Genomic DNA, 15,485 nt, shown 5'->3' with positions numbered 1-15,485 from the left:
TTTGTCTTTTTCCTGTAGCCAAGTGTCTTCAGATGTGCCTCATCTTTCTTCCAAACATCATGATGTTTACTGCTGTCATTCTCTGGGGTCTGTCTGAGGGTGAGGATGCAGTCTTGTTTTAATTTACTAATTTTTTTTAATAAAAAAACCCCCCAAGTTCAATAAATAGATGTTTAAATTAGACGTATTTTTAATTTTAAGGGTGATGAAAACACGACTTCTGTCATCACCTCAGTGTTTCTTACAGAGAAGTTGAGGCTCTGAATTGAGGCTTCGCTGTAGTGTTGAAATCTGTTTTTTGTTTCAGGTTTGGAGCATGAGACTGTTGCTTGTTCTGCTCTGTTTTTACTGAGACCTAACATGCTGTTTAGAGCCGGACCATATGGATCCCAAGGTATTTTAAATTAGTGTCTAGTATTGCTTCCCTCTGACATATGTTGACTATCTGTAGTTTAGTCAGGCGTACAAATATTTTTGACTTTATATGCACAACTCCAAATCAGAAACAGTTGGGACAGTATCGACAACGCAAATACAAAAAGAAAGTAGTGATTTCCAAATTTATTTTGACTTGTATTTTAATGCAGACAATACAAACACAGAATATTTCATGTTTTGTCTGGTCAACTTCTGCTCATTTGTAAATATACATCCTCTCCTGTCATTCAGACCTGCAACACATTCAAAAACAGAGGTGACAGGAGCAGTTTATGGCTAGCAATCAGGTAAACTGGTTAAATAATAATGTGATGTGAAGCAGGTGATGTCAACAGGTGATTGTAATTATGATTTGGAAGAAAAGCTGCATCCAGGATAGGTCCAGGCTGCGTCCGAAACCGCCTACTACTCAGTAGGTACTGCATTTGAATTTAACCGTACTACTCGGCCGTTAGAAAAGTACGCTCTATACAGTATGAATGTGAAAAGTATGAATGGAATTCGGACGTACTACATCCGCCTGCGTCAATTGTGTCGCTTTACTCGCATTCATGAATTCTCTCGCGGGGCATCATGGGATAGTGCAGCATGCATGGGATGCGCACTCTAGAATCTCGCTGGAAGTAGTAAGTCATCCAGGTACTTCTCGCATACTGATTTTCGAATTCTATGAATTCGGACATACTACTCGGCTTGCATACTGATTTTAGCGTACTGTATAGTATGGGAGTATGCGGTTTCGGATGCATCCCCAGTCCATTAGGAGCAAAGAAGGGCTGAGGATCGCCAGTTTGACAACAAACACATGAGAAAATGATTGACATGTTTAAAAACAAGTTTCTTAAAGAAACAAAGGAAGACATTTGGATATTTCACCTTCAACAGTGCAGAACATCATTAAAAGATTCAAGGAATCTGGAGGAATTTCAGTGTGTAAAGGACAAGGGTGTAAGCCTGAGCTGAACAACTGTGATCCCTGATCCCTCAGGCGGCGCTGCATCAAGAATCCTCATTCATCTATGGGCAAATCACCACATGGGATCAGGACTACTGTGGCAAACCTTTGCCAAGTACCACAATACATACTTGCAAATAGTTAACTATTTATGTGATGTGGGTAAATGGTGTGTTTCAATCCGGCTACTGGTGTTTTTGTGCTGAAGCATATAGCGGACTTAAGCACTTCACCCCAAAGGTTATTTGTTATTCTTTATTCCTTTAAATAATGTAGCCTAGTTGTCTTTTTAATGATTAATGAATGATCTATGATGCCTTGTTTAATTGTTCACATCCCATCCCTTTGTGCCCCCTGGCGACACAGTCGCAAACTGCGGTCATACCTAAAAAACATGTTCTTTTTCCTTTAAAGCGGCGGCGGTAGATCGTGCAGCGGTAATGTTCACATTGAACTCTCATCTACTGTACATCCACAAATGCCAGTTAAAACTGTACAGTGCTGAAAGGAAGCCTTATGTTAACAGTGTTCAGAAGCGTTATCGACTTCTCTGGGCTCAAAGGCATCTGGGATGGACCATCACATAGTGGAAATGTGTACTGTGGTCAGATGAATCAGTATTTCAGGTGTTTGGGGGGGAGAAATAGACGTTGTTGGTTCCGGACCAAAAGAGAAAAGGATCATCCAGACTGTTACCAGCAACAAGTCCAAAAGCCAGGATCTGTCATGGTATGGGTTTGTGTCAGTGCCCTTGCCAATTGTAACTTGCACTTCTGTGATGCACCATTAAGGCTGAAAAGTACTCAGAGATTTTGGAGCACAAGATGCTGCCTTCTTTTCCAGGGACGCCCTTGCATATTTCAACAAAACAATGCAAAACCACATTCTGCACACATTATACAGTCTTGACTGTGGAGGAAGAGGATACAAGTACTTGACTGGTCTGCCTACAGTCCTGATTTGTCTCCAATAGAGAATGTGTGGCGCATTTTGAATGTGTCAATGAAGACCCCGAACTGTTGCCCACCTTAAGACTTGTTTTCAGGAAGAATGGGAAAAAATAACACCTGAAACACTTCATCACTTAATGTCTTCAGTTCCTAAACGTGTTTTAAGGGCTGTGAAAAGCCATTACAAAGTGGTAAATGCTTTACTGACACAACTTGTTTTGAAATGTGTTGTAAGAACCAAAACTGGAATTTGTGATTATTTTGGGGGAAAAAACTATAAAAAAAAAAGATGAGGAACACATTAAATAATGTTTGTTGTATTGTCTGCAATGAAGTCAAATTAAATTTAGTAATCACCATTTTTTTGTTTTTTTTTATTTGCTTTTTCCATACTGTCCCAACTTTTTCTGATTTGGGGTTGTATTTTCAATTTGTGTATTAATGGTTCATTAATAGGTGCTCTAGGTAAATTTTGTCAAACAGTGTTTATATTTGAATGCACCATAACCTGACAAGACTCTACCCCTTTTAACATCCTAATTATAGTTGTTAGCTGATTGGCTGACAGCAAGTTTTCAGGATCAGTCTGACACAAAAACTTTTTTTTTCTTTCTTTTTTTTGTTTAGATTTTGCTTAGTGTTGAATTGTTATTTTGTATTATTGACTTTGCAAATTTGATCTTTTACAGTCATCAGTCAGTGGATGAATTACGGGTTTTGGAGTTTTTTGGAATACATTGTAATTACTGGTGTGATTTATCAAGGTAAGAACCTATATTTCACCAGCACATTCAGTGCTGCTTTACTGTTACACTCTCGGGTTAGTCGGCTGGTGTCTGTTTGGTGTGTTCACGTGCAGTTATTTGGTCCACATGGGAGCAGACACAAGGCGACCACATAGTTGATTTTCATCAGCACTTGTTGTTTGGCATCAGCTTGGTGCGTCCCAGCCCTTAGACTGTGTAAATGCTACTACTTCTTTACATATAGTTAAATACTTGTCTCTTTTTTATTATAACACATTAAAGTAACAAATTCAACAAAGTAAATAAAGACAAGTATCATCAGATGTACATTATGGGAGTGCAAAAACACTCATGTTCATGATCGTATTATTAAAGTCTCACCGATTATACAGTATTTTGAAGAAGTGGTGGGGACACAGGAAGTGACTTTCTCTGAAGAACACTAGTTTTTTACATCATGACCATTATTATCGTTATTATAAAATACACAAACTATAGACTACAAAATTGTAGAATTTATATGGCAAAAATTTTAATAAAGTAAATATATATAAATCCTAATCCAATCATGACAAACTGTATATTGTTGGAAAGGTCCAAGATTTCTGAATATATATTTTATATATCATGTAGACTCACTGGCCACTTTATTAGGTACAACTTACTAGTACTGGGTCGGACCCCCTTTTGCCTTCAGAACTGCCTTAATCCTTCGTGTTATAGATTTAACAAGCTACTGGATATATTCCTCAGAGATTTTGCCCCATATTGGCATGATAGCACATCCATGATGCGAATCTCCTGTTCCACCACATCCCAAAGGTGCTCTATTGGATTGAGTTCTGGTGACTGTGGAGGAAATTTGAATACAGTGAACTCTTTGTCATGTTCACCAGTCTGTTAATTAAATGAAAAGGCTGGTAACTACTACACCCGTCTGGCACCATCAACCATGCCACGTTCAAAGTCAATTAAATCCCCTTTCTTCCCCATTCTGATGGTCGGTTTGAACTGCAGCAGATCGTCTTGACCATGTCTATATGCCTAAATGCAGTTGCTGCCATGTGATTGACCGATTAGAAACGTGCATTTGGACAGGTGTACCTAATAAAATGGCCAGTGAGTGTATATATCATTTTATATATATCAACTATATATAATTTGAAAGCTTAAAATATCTGGTTTCCAGGTCTGGTGATTGATGGATATTACTTAGCAACAGCTTTTTTTCTAATTTGCAACAAGTATGCACATCGGAGTTGTAAAGCATTACTTTGCTACAGCAATTCAAATGTAAAATTTTGTTTAGATGTGCTGGTGGTGGTGACATGAGCTGTGACGCGGTTCAGCGGCAAGCAGTCAGTGTTGCCAGATTGGGCCGTTTCCTCTACAGAACCAAATTACCCATCCAGCCTCAGACAGCGTTGTCGCCAGAGTGGCCAAAGCAAACTTTGCCACTCTTGCCACCTTCAGAGTGAACGCACAGTTAGAGACAAAAGAAAGTTGAAATCAAATACAAAACAGAACTTCACGTCTACTATACAAACATTGACAAAAGTATGAACAAATATGGTTAAAATTCTTTAAAACACACGGGGCGTCCTCAATATGTTCACCAATAGAGCAATTACCAACCTACATCACACATGATGTCACGCGGGTCCCCGGTTGCAAAAAAAGACAGGCTGCAATAGTAAAGATGTCGTGTTGTGCGGTAGGATGCCAAATTGAAAAGTCCAAAAATAGAAAACTCAACTTTTACCGTACACCACACTGCTTTAATGCCAACCGCAGACGTCTTTAGCTAAAAGGGAGCTGAATGAAGTGACGACTTATTTAGAAATGCTGGACTCTGCAGTGCTCATGTCATATCAGGTAAGTACACGTTATGCTGAATCATACACATCACTCATTTTTGATTGCAGAAATGATTTCAGCGAGAACAGTTATATATGGTGAATTAAACTGCAGACACTGAATGCTAAGAATGAAACATGAAAGTGTAAGTTATTAAGGTAAAGTTGGTTTCAAATTCACACATTCATTCAGAGACAACTTGTGACACTCTCCCTATATTGTTTACCACGGCACTTTGCATATTCGCTCTGAAATAAGCTGCAAGTGTGACTTAAAAACAACATTAACGCTGTTTATTTGACTGTGAATGTTCTGCTTTGATAGTCGTTGGCTGCTAAAATGATTTCGCTATTTAGAGTTTGCAAATAATACTTTTGTGAAATGATATTATTAAAGAGAAAGTCTGAATGTGCGAATATAAAACCAACTTTACCTCTGTGTAGGTTTACATACCCTGCTGTAGGTTCAGGTGCAGTTTGCTGTCAGAATGCAGTCGTTTTGCTTGTTGATAATTACCCAGGCCTTGTACAGCTCTGTCTTCTTTCATTGTCGTTGGCTAGGCAGAATCTGGGTTTTTAGCTCTACATAGTGTTGAATCTAGTAATCATGGAGCATTATTTCTTGCTCATGACCACACAGAACAACACTGTTGGCATCCAAAGACTTGTAAGCCTTTAACTTCTCTCTTGTAAAATCACTTGGAGCTTCAATGTGATTGTACATTTGGTGGATGCATGGTCATGTCATCTTATCCAATATTCATTGGCAGGGTGCTATCGCAAATGGACCTGTCAGATGAACGCCGCTCACTTTAACGTTAATTTTGCCGAATCACTGTGTTTATCACAGGACGACGAGCTGTTATAATATGCTGGAAGCATTATGTAAATAAAGGATATAATATGTAATCAATATATCTTTATTCTAAGACAACAATAAACTCTGCACCGCATCGGATGTCATTCCCTCGCTGTAAATGCTGGCGCTCCCGGTTTCTTTCTGCCACCTTCCTGTGCGCGCATCCTGAATGTTTACAAACATGGTAATTGGTCTATAGAAACTGAATGTCCTGGTGGTCATGTTTGGTACTGCGACCAAACAAAATCTTTTTTTTTTTTTGGTCAATTTTAGGCTAAAACATGTTTTGTAAACTGCACATCTCATGGATTCTGTTGACAAATACATTCATTGTTTTATTATTTTCATACACACAAAGGCACATAACTTCTGTGTTTCATTTAACCTGTTGAACTGTTTGCACAATCTGACATATGTCATCTTTAAGATGAGACCAAGTTTAAATCTGTGCACTAAAGGTTAATGTCTTCTTTCTTTTCCTAGTTCTGTTTTTTAAATATGCTCTGGATCAAAGTTGGCAATCTACAGTTTTCATCGTAGTCTCAGTAGGACTTTCATTTGCCTTACTGCTTCTGGTGTTTCTGTTATGGTGTAGTAAGTATCCCTCTTTAAGTCTTTTGTTTTAAGCCTGGTTTATACTTCTGCGTCAAGTGATCGGCGTGACCCACGGCGCAAGCCTTGCCCATAGCCATGCATTTATACTTCTGCGCGGTTTCTGTTGCTCTGCAATACACTTCCGAAACGCTAGCTGGCAGTAGGTGTTTGTGTTCCTCTGTGTTGAGTTTTTCGCTGGTGTTTTGTTTTTTTTAAAACGCTTCCTTAATGTACAAGTGGCTCAAATTTGCTAATTTTGAGGCAGGAAACGACGGACGTGCAACAACTTTAATCATAAGGTAAACACGAAACAGCAGTCTCCATTCGGAGCTCCTTTTACGGGACTCGACACTTGTAAACACCCACTGCATCACGCCCACCCAGCTCTCACCTCCGCCCACACTCGTCAGTGCAACTAAGTCGACCAATCTTAGAGCTTATGCTGCGCGTACATTTTTTGAGAGGTGCACATCAGCGGGCACATCAGAGGGGCTATGCGTCGACACAGGCTGTGCCGTAGCAAACTATAAAGCCTGGTTTATACTTCTGTGTCAAGTGATCGGCGTGACCTACGGCGCATGCAACGTGCATTTATACTTCTGTGCGCTGTCTCAGTTGGTCTGCATTAACACTTCCCAAACGCTAGTTGGCAGTGAGGTTTTTTATATTTCTGTGTCAAGTTTATTCGCTGGTGTTTTGTTTTTTCTGAACACTTCCGGGATGTACAAGTGGCTCAAACTCGCTCATTTTAAGGCAGGAACCGGCGGACGTGCAACAACTTTAACGATGAGCAAAACACAAAACAAAACTTTCCATCTGGAGCTCCTTCACGGGACTCCACACTTGTAAACAATCACTCCATCGGGCTCGTGCGTCTCTCGGTCCTGCCCAGACTCGTCAATGCTACCAAGCCGATCAATCACAGAACTAGCACTATGTGTCATTGCGACGTGTAGTTACATTTTTTGAGAGGTGCACGTCAGCAACGCCGACGGCCACGGTGTAGGGCTATGCTTTAACGTGTAGTCTGCGCCATAGCATATGCGTGCGCTTGATGCAGAAGTATAAATCATTCTTAAATTAGCTTTTAAGTGACAATAGCAAACTTTTTAGCTAATGTAAACATTAGCATTGTTATATTTGTTTAAAAATTACATCAGTGCATGTAGCAATGTCCTGGGTTCAACTCTGGCAACAAATGATGCGTTCCCTGCTGAAAAAAACAGCTTAAACCAGCCTAGGCTGGTTGGCTGGTTTTAGCTGGTCGACCAGGCTGGTTTTAGCGGGGTTTTGGCCATTTCCAGGCTGGTTTCCAGCCATTTCCAGCCTGGTCTTAGCTGGTCAGGCTGAGAGATGACCAGCTAAAACCAGCTTGACCAGCCTAGCCAGGCTGGGAGCCCAGCCAAAACCAGCTATGTCCAGCTTAAACCAGGCTGGTCAAGCTGGTTTTAGCTGGATTTAGCTGGTCAGTTTCCAGCCTGACCAGCTAAGACCAGGCTGGAAATGGCTGGAAACCAGCCTGGAAATGGCCAAAACCCCTCTAAAACGAGCCTGGTCGACCAGCTAAAAGCAGCCATCCAGCCTAGGCTGGTTTAAGCTGGATTTTTCTGCAGGGTTTAGATGCAAAAACCCCGAAATGCCGTTTTATTTTATTCTTCTAAAATTTTCATTTTTCTCAGACTCCTATGAGTAGGCTCAGTAATTTTACTTTTAAAGTGACAAAACGTTGTTTTCATTTTGTGTGGAGAGGTAAGCATGGTCGAACACCCAATAAAGGGACAGTCGGGAGAGGAGAGAGCTAAGCGACGACCACACAGTGGGAGCTGTCATTTGCATTTTCAGCAAAATAAAAATAATAAAAGTCTGTTACTTACCTCAACGCCGACCCTGTCTTCTTCTTCCCACACAAAGAACCTTTGTTACACATTGCCTTGAAAGTAAAAAGCTGAACAAACTTAGGAGGCTCAGAAAAATGTTCATTTTAAGAGGAAATTACAGATGCATTTAGAGGTTTTTGCATCTGAACTCTTTAAATGTTTTATCACATATCCTCCTGTTTGTAGTGATGGACTGTGACAATGCCTGGAGAAATAATGATCCACAGTCACAAATACTGCACGCAGTTTTGGAGGGGATGCTGGCAATATTAGGCATGCTTATTATGGGAGGTCTCCATTTGGATAAACAAGGTAACTTTTGTTTGAAAGGAATTTTACATTAAATGTTTAATGAGCATTCATTTTGACGAGTTTGTTCACCTTGTTAGTGGATAAACCGACTTTAAAAGATGAAATGCTGTCACTTAGAAAAATTGCGAATCACTTGATGAATGGCAATCTGTCTTACTTTAATGAAGCTAACATTTTGCACCCAAGGGTATAACACCTGTAACTACACCTTTAAAAGGGACAGTTCACTCAAAGAAATTATGTCATTATGAAAATTATGTCACAATTTACTCACGCTTGATTTCTTCCACACCCGGGTAAATCTAGAAGGGATACAGCTGTAAATACTCACATCAATATAGCATATTGTTTTTGTAACTGTACAATAATAACAAAAATTTTAACATTACTGTGAGGGTTGGGGTAGGATATAATAAAATGAACAGTTAATTTATAATAAATAATATGAAATATACTCTGTATATTTATTTTTTACATCACTGTAAGGGTTGGTTTAGGGTGGATGTTATTCAAATACAATTAATTGGTAACTTAATGAATATTACAAATAATACTCTGTGTAATTACTGTTTTTACTTTACTGTAGGGGTTGGGTTTAGGGGTGGATATTAATAAAATACAATTAATGGGTAATTTAATAAATAATATGAATAACTTATCTTGCATCCAGAGCTGTATCCCTTCTAGCAACAACCTTCAGCTTGAGCTTACATTAAAAACATATATTTTGAAGTATCTTTTTGGAAACTGGTAACTACTGACTTCCATAGTAGGAAAAAGAAATACTGTGGTTGCCAATGGTTAGAGGTTTCCAACATTCTATAATATTTTTGTGTTTAACAGAATCAAAAAATATGTAAAGTGTGAAGTAAACAAAAAATGCAATAGGTTTAAACAACAACAACACCAAAAAAGCTATTATATTCAACTGTCTGTTTATTTATTACTTACCTACCTTTATTTATTCATTTATTTAGTGCTTCTTGCTGTTGGAGTTTTTCCTCTGCTCTCAAGTTGGATGGGTTTGGCCTATCCCGGTATTACTGTGCTATTACCCAGGAGAAGTAGTAAGTGTCACAGTATGAGTGGTTCTGTATGTTGGGGAAAAAATGGTAAAACTTTGTCTCCAGGTCCTGTTTACTGTGTATTTAATTGTCTGGTGAGACCATTTTAATCTCAAGGCAGACAGATACAGATCAATGTAATTTTATTTCTGCTGAAATTAACATTTTAGGCAAGGCAAGTTTATTTATATAGCACATTTCATACACAGTGGCAATTCAAAGTGCTTTACATAAGCAAGAATAAAAGAAACGAGTAAAATAAAAATAAAAACAAATAAAAAAAATAAGTAAACAGAAATATTATTTACAGAAATATTAAATAATGAAAGGAAACTTAATTTCTAGCAGTTAAGGGGGAGCTATTAGGCAAAAATAACTTTTATTAGGGGTTTAAACACAGTTTTATGTCAGCAGTATGTGAATATAACCAGCTTCTAATAGTAAATATGTAATAATACTAGTGCTGTCAATCAATTAAAAAAATTACTAAACTAATTAATTACACTTTTTTTTTTTGCAATTAATCACATTTAAAAGACTGAAACTTGTAATTTTGGCTATTGAATATAAAATTAATGTTAACAAAAACTATTTGAAACAATTAAAATATAATTGTTTATTAGAATTTTAGTTTAACTTTTAACACAGATTTCTTCATGTAAACAACATACCCACTATAAACCATCCTTGCTTAACATTCATTTTTATTACAGAAATAAAAACACAGGCATGTTAATGCCATTTGATCTTTAAAACAATTATTGCCAATAAAGAAAAAAAACTATTTCTAAGTTGGATTCTAAGTGGACTGCAAAAAAAAAAAAAAAAAAGCCAAAATACAGGCATTGTAGTTATGGAAAATTATAATAACAATAAAGTATTGAATACAAACAATTGCACTCATTGTAAAGTTGTATTGCTGTGAGTTGAGAACATTAATTATAAAGCAGAAACAGTTTTGCTTAGACCTCCTTTTCCTTCAGCCAGTTGCTAAGACAGTCCAGTCTGTTGACATTATCGGGGGACAATGTGGATCTTTTCTTTTGAATGATGTGAGCTGATAGTGAGAACAGTCTCTCACAAGCAGAATCACTAAAACAGCATATGCATTTCGGTGCCTAATTTTGTGGCCACTGGTGCTGCGACAAGGACGTAAGAAGCATCAAGCGGTACATCAAAGGCACCCACAGGTACGCATTCTGTCACAACAAAGACTAATTCTTACAGAGACTTTGGTCACACCAGGGGCCTCATGTATCAACGCTGCGTACGCACAAAAACTTTGCGTACGTCAGGTTTCACGCTCAGAATGGCTCACGTTTGGATTTACTAACGATGAACTGAACATGGGAATGTGCGCAGCTCCACGGCAGCTTTATGGCTGGCGTACGCACATTTTTTGTGCGTGTCTGTTTTATTTCCATTGGCGACTCCTAGAGGCAGTTGTGTTAAATTGCTCTCTAAAACGTGTCTTTTGAGCCTTACAATGGCAGCTGTATGAGACGGGTTCATATAGCAGGTATATAAGGTTTCCATACCATACAGTTGACCAGCCAAACATTAAAGCACAATTTGCAGCGGTCGCCTGTTTTCCCAATGTAATGGGAGCTATCTACTGCAAGCACATTGCTATAAAGACACTATCTGAAGATGAATTTGCATGAGTGAATCAGAAACATTTCCATTCAATAAATGTGCAAATTAAATATGATGCACAGACTTATTGATGATTCCTACTTGTCTTTCTCGTGATAAATAGTTGGCAAAATCTGATATGTAGCGGGGGAAAAAAGAAGAAAGAGTTCATCAGACGCTGGTTTCGAACCGAGTTCATGCTCGAACGTGTCAAAACCATAGACTGTAAAATATATGGACGTAGTATCCGTGACGTCACCCATAGGTTTCTAAAGAGCGCAAAAGAAGCCACAAGTAGGCGCGGCCAACCGTCGCCATTTTGTTTGCGCGTCATCACACCCACGGCGGGATACCAAACAAGGGCAAAGAGGCGGAAAGTGAGCGGAGCTACAGACACCTACTGGTATTTACCTTGGACCTGGTTCAGACACACTTTACTTTGGGAGAACGCTTAATACTTTGTCACCTGTGACTCGTTTGTATTCTGACCACTTGTGCTTGGTTTTATACTATATCAATAAAGTGTTTAGACTTTTAAAAACACTGCTGTAATACATTGAGCCACTAAACATTGTTCTTATTATGTTTTTCAACAGGAGGAAAACGCGAATTACTTCCAAACACTTCAGATATAGTCTGTGTTAGTTACTGTAAGACTATTGATGAAATCCAGCATAACACTGTATGACAACACTTCAGATGACTGTTCTAGAGCCTACAGCTAATTAATCGGACAGATTCTGAAGTGCATTACAGCTCTAAATATAAATATAAACGATAAATGATCTTAAATAAAACAAATACATGTATAGAGATGGTATATAAGTATATATCTTTACTCACATGGGAAACGGAGGCCACGTGAATGATTTGTGAGCACAATTAAGTGCACTCAGCATGCCATGCCATCTAATAATTGTAGGAAACAAGCCCAAAAGGCAGTCGACTGTGTAAAGCCACATAAAACAACACAGAAATACGATAAATATGCCGAGTTCAGTGGCTAATCTGCAGGATTCAGCTGAGGTGACGTGACGGCGACCAACGAGACCTAGCTGTCAATCAAGTGACCACACCCTTAATTATGCAAACTTAATATAACTTAATATAAAGGAAACGGATGAGTTATAAAAAAATTCACCCCCTCACAGTTGTCATGAAGGGTAATATTAGCTGTATTAACCAAAATCTTTTTTTGTACCAGGCTGTAAACACCTTTTTTCTGCTGTAAAGTTGGCCATTCTAACAGTGGGCTCAATTGAAATTTGCTCTGTTTTGGAGCCAGGAGCGGCCAGGACTAGCCGAATTTCAGATGAATTGCAATTTTAGTTACTTCCGTATTGGCTTCCTGAGAGAGAGCGGGAGGTTGCCGCTTGGTCAAAACATGTTACCAAGCGTTTTACAGGCTGCGCCACTGAGACTAATAAAGTTACTACAACATTTTACACCTATAAATCACACTATTTCTCTTTTAACTACACAGTGCGATGTTCAGACACAACTGTGTTAACCGTATCAGCTAAACTCTCCCACTCTATTTTTTTCTTTTGTTGTTAATTCCGGAGAACAAACTTGCAAATAACACCGCTTTTCTCCGGTCTACCTCCGAAAGCAGCACCTCCAATTCACATTCTGTTCAAAGTTTCTCTTCTTGCTTGCTTTTGCCTTTGCTTTTTCGTTGGGTTTTGCCAAAGTAGAGTCATTTACATATTCATACGGGGGAGGAGGCAGGGAGGGGTTTTGTGCTCGTTCATGTTGCGCTCAGTTTCACGTTCATTCAGATGTACAAAAGAATATGCGTGAGATTCGGCTTACGCAGTGTTTCATACATCTGGGGCCTCATGTACGAAGACTTGCGTGGAAATCATACTAAAACATTGTGTACGCACAAAGCTGTAAATGTGCGTACGCAGAAAAAAATTCAGATGTATGAAACACTGCGTACGCCGAATTTCACGGATATTCTTTTGTACATCTGAATGAACGTGAAACTGAGCGCAACATGCACGAGCATGGCTTAATTTTGAAGTTTGGCTTAATTGGTGGATTACATAAATACGCATCCATGACAATTAATATTGTGGCTTTTTATTATGTTTTTACAGTTTTTTCCAGTAATATTAGAAAAAGCATGTGCCATCACCCTGACTTCAAATTGTTCTTGTGAAAAAGAAGTGTTTTATAATGAGAACATGACGTCTTTTTTCAGATTCACTTCTGGTACGGAAAGGGCAGTGGCTCAGTGGAATCATACTGATAAATGCTTTTATGCTCTGTTTTTATATTTACACTCTGGAAAATCATCAAGGTATTTATTTACGTAAGATTTGTTAGTGTTTTTATAATGAGCTTATTCTGCTCTCAAAAGCTGCCTTTAGTTCAGAAAAATACAGTGAAGCTGTGAAATGTTACTGCAATATTAAATAACTGTTTGTTCTTTTATTAAATGTGGTTTAAAACGTCATTAATTTTCATGGTTTAAAGCTGAACTTGACACATGATTTAGTCTTCAGTGTTGCTTCAAAGACTCATTGTGAATACGTTCACAGGTCTGCATTTCTGGGCATAGTGAAATATGAAACCGGAAGTTCGTCTGTGTAGCAGAGGCCAGCTAGCAAGTGCTGTGCAGGTAAAACCTCACTCCAGGATCGTTGAGGTTACAATGGTGCCGTGACCCGGACGGGAGTGAGGTTTAGGGGGGTGAGTGTAGCAGAGGCCAGCTAGTAAGTGTTGTGCAAGTAAACCTCACTCCTCTGACCTCTAAAAGTGCTCTAGCGACAGATGCTAGAGGCCATGGTCTTTAGCCTTCTTGTTAGAGCAACCGACTCCCATGTGGAAGGTCGCCGGTTTAATCCCAGCCCGGAGCGGATTGGGTGGTGTATGACCGGTGGGGTTACATCTGCTCGCATTTTTTGCAAATCTCCTACAGACCACTGCGTAAATTTTTTAATGAACTCAAATTTCTCTTGTGCGCCCTCTTCTTGCGTAAATCCACCAGAGGGTGCAAAGTACACTTCAGCTGACCAGGGCAGCTTGCATCCGACTGACTGACCCGCTTCTCTAAACCCAATCGATAGTGTTTTCAAAGCCAATCTAGAAAAAGAAAAGCCGTCTCGGCCACGTGATTTCACCTTGTTTTTATTTTGTTGCTTTTGTTTTACCTGCTTTCTGGAATCATTCTAAAGTTTTGCAACCCAACTGAAGCATAAATCACTTACTTAAATTCAATTACGATTGTCTGTTATGAAATAAACTTCCGTTTTTTACCAAATCCTCTTATTTAAGCCCTCTGTTCACCCGCACCGCAGTTGTTCAAGTTTAGTTTACTCACAGCATGCTGTCATGTGCTGTTTGGGTTTTGTTCACTGAATCACACTGTAACCGCTTTTCATATTTGGTCTCAGTGTAACTGTTACTGTTTTAATAACTGAATGAGAGTATATATTGGATTGTTTAGAGTAAGAGGGGGGTATTAGGCTTGTTAAAAAGTAAGGAGTTTGTGGATAAGTGCTTACTGGAGACATGAATCGTTTCAAATGATTCAGTTCGATTGGGTGAACTAGTTCAACCGTTTCACTGGTGAAAAAGATTCATTCGCAATTGCGATATAGAAATAAAACCCAATATTGGGCACAAATGTGTTAAAGTAATAGTTTAAAGTGTCTGTATTTAATGCTGTCACTGTGCTGCTGTCATGTCCACTCGTTGTTTTTGTTGCGGGAGCAACATCGAGGATGACAAGAGGAGAACCGGCTCTAGCAGGACTACAGACTTTGAGGTGTCGTAAGTTATGGGTCAAACACCTGCAGCGCGAATTAGATTTACTTTTAAAAGGCTTACAGTAAGATTATGTATTAAATACATTTACAAAGACAAAAACGAAGGAGGTTTGGCTATAATATTAGTTAGTTTCAGTTAGTTTTGTATGTACACTATACAGTTTTAGTTAGGTCTAGTTTTAAAAAATTATTTTTTTTTTATTTCAGTTAACAACAAATATTTTACATTTTAGTTTGTTTTCGTTAGCTATAATAACCTTGGCTGCGAGCCACTGGGAAAACTGGTAACACCAGAAATGTCATCCGTATGGAGGTAAGCGGTCAGCTTGTAAGTCATCGGCGGTATCATACCGCCAGGTAGCGTCCATTTTATAGACGAAATGCTGCCTCACATATCTCTGGGTACAAAATTCAAGCTCT

General features: G+C 38.8%; 1 protein-coding gene and 1 long non-coding RNA gene across 4 annotated transcripts in view; one reads left to right on the top strand and one right to left on the bottom strand.

Moving 5' to 3' along the window:
- Positions 1-15,485, bottom strand: part of LOC141381116 (uncharacterized) — a 34,358-nt gene that overhangs the window by 4,504 nt on the left and 14,369 nt on the right. The window contains exon 3 of the long non-coding RNA XR_015480336.1: positions 9,543-9,678. This is a non-coding gene — a long non-coding RNA (uncharacterized LOC141381116). The remainder of the gene's footprint in view (positions 1-9,542; positions 9,679-15,485) is intronic.
- Positions 1-15,485, top strand: part of LOC100333752 (uncharacterized) — a 31,974-nt gene that overhangs the window by 10,510 nt on the left and 5,979 nt on the right. For 2 of the 3 annotated variants that reach the window (XM_087243579.1, XM_087243580.1), the window contains exons 5-11: positions 19-99; positions 308-394; positions 3,033-3,107; positions 6,288-6,398; positions 8,462-8,587; positions 9,565-9,654; positions 13,496-13,594. In XM_087243579.1, coding sequence (XP_087099705.1) covers positions 19-99; positions 308-394; positions 3,033-3,107; positions 6,288-6,398; positions 8,462-8,587; positions 9,565-9,654; positions 13,496-13,594 — 669 coding nt within the window. Of the gene's footprint in view, positions 1-18; positions 100-307; positions 395-3,032; positions 3,108-6,287; positions 6,399-8,461; positions 8,588-9,564; positions 9,655-10,634; positions 10,842-13,495; positions 13,595-15,485 lie in introns of all 3 variants that reach the window. The other variant, XR_015480189.1, reaches the window with a different exon arrangement.

The sequence above is a fragment of the Danio rerio genome, chromosome 3, assembly GCF_052040795.2.
Source record: "Danio rerio strain M-AB ecotype USA chromosome 3, GRCz13ab, whole genome shotgun sequence".
NCBI lineage: Eukaryota > Metazoa > Chordata > Actinopteri > Cypriniformes > Danionidae > Danio > Danio rerio.
Note: the sequence above shows the minus strand (reverse complement) of the source record. Positions and strands in the feature narration are given on the sequence as shown.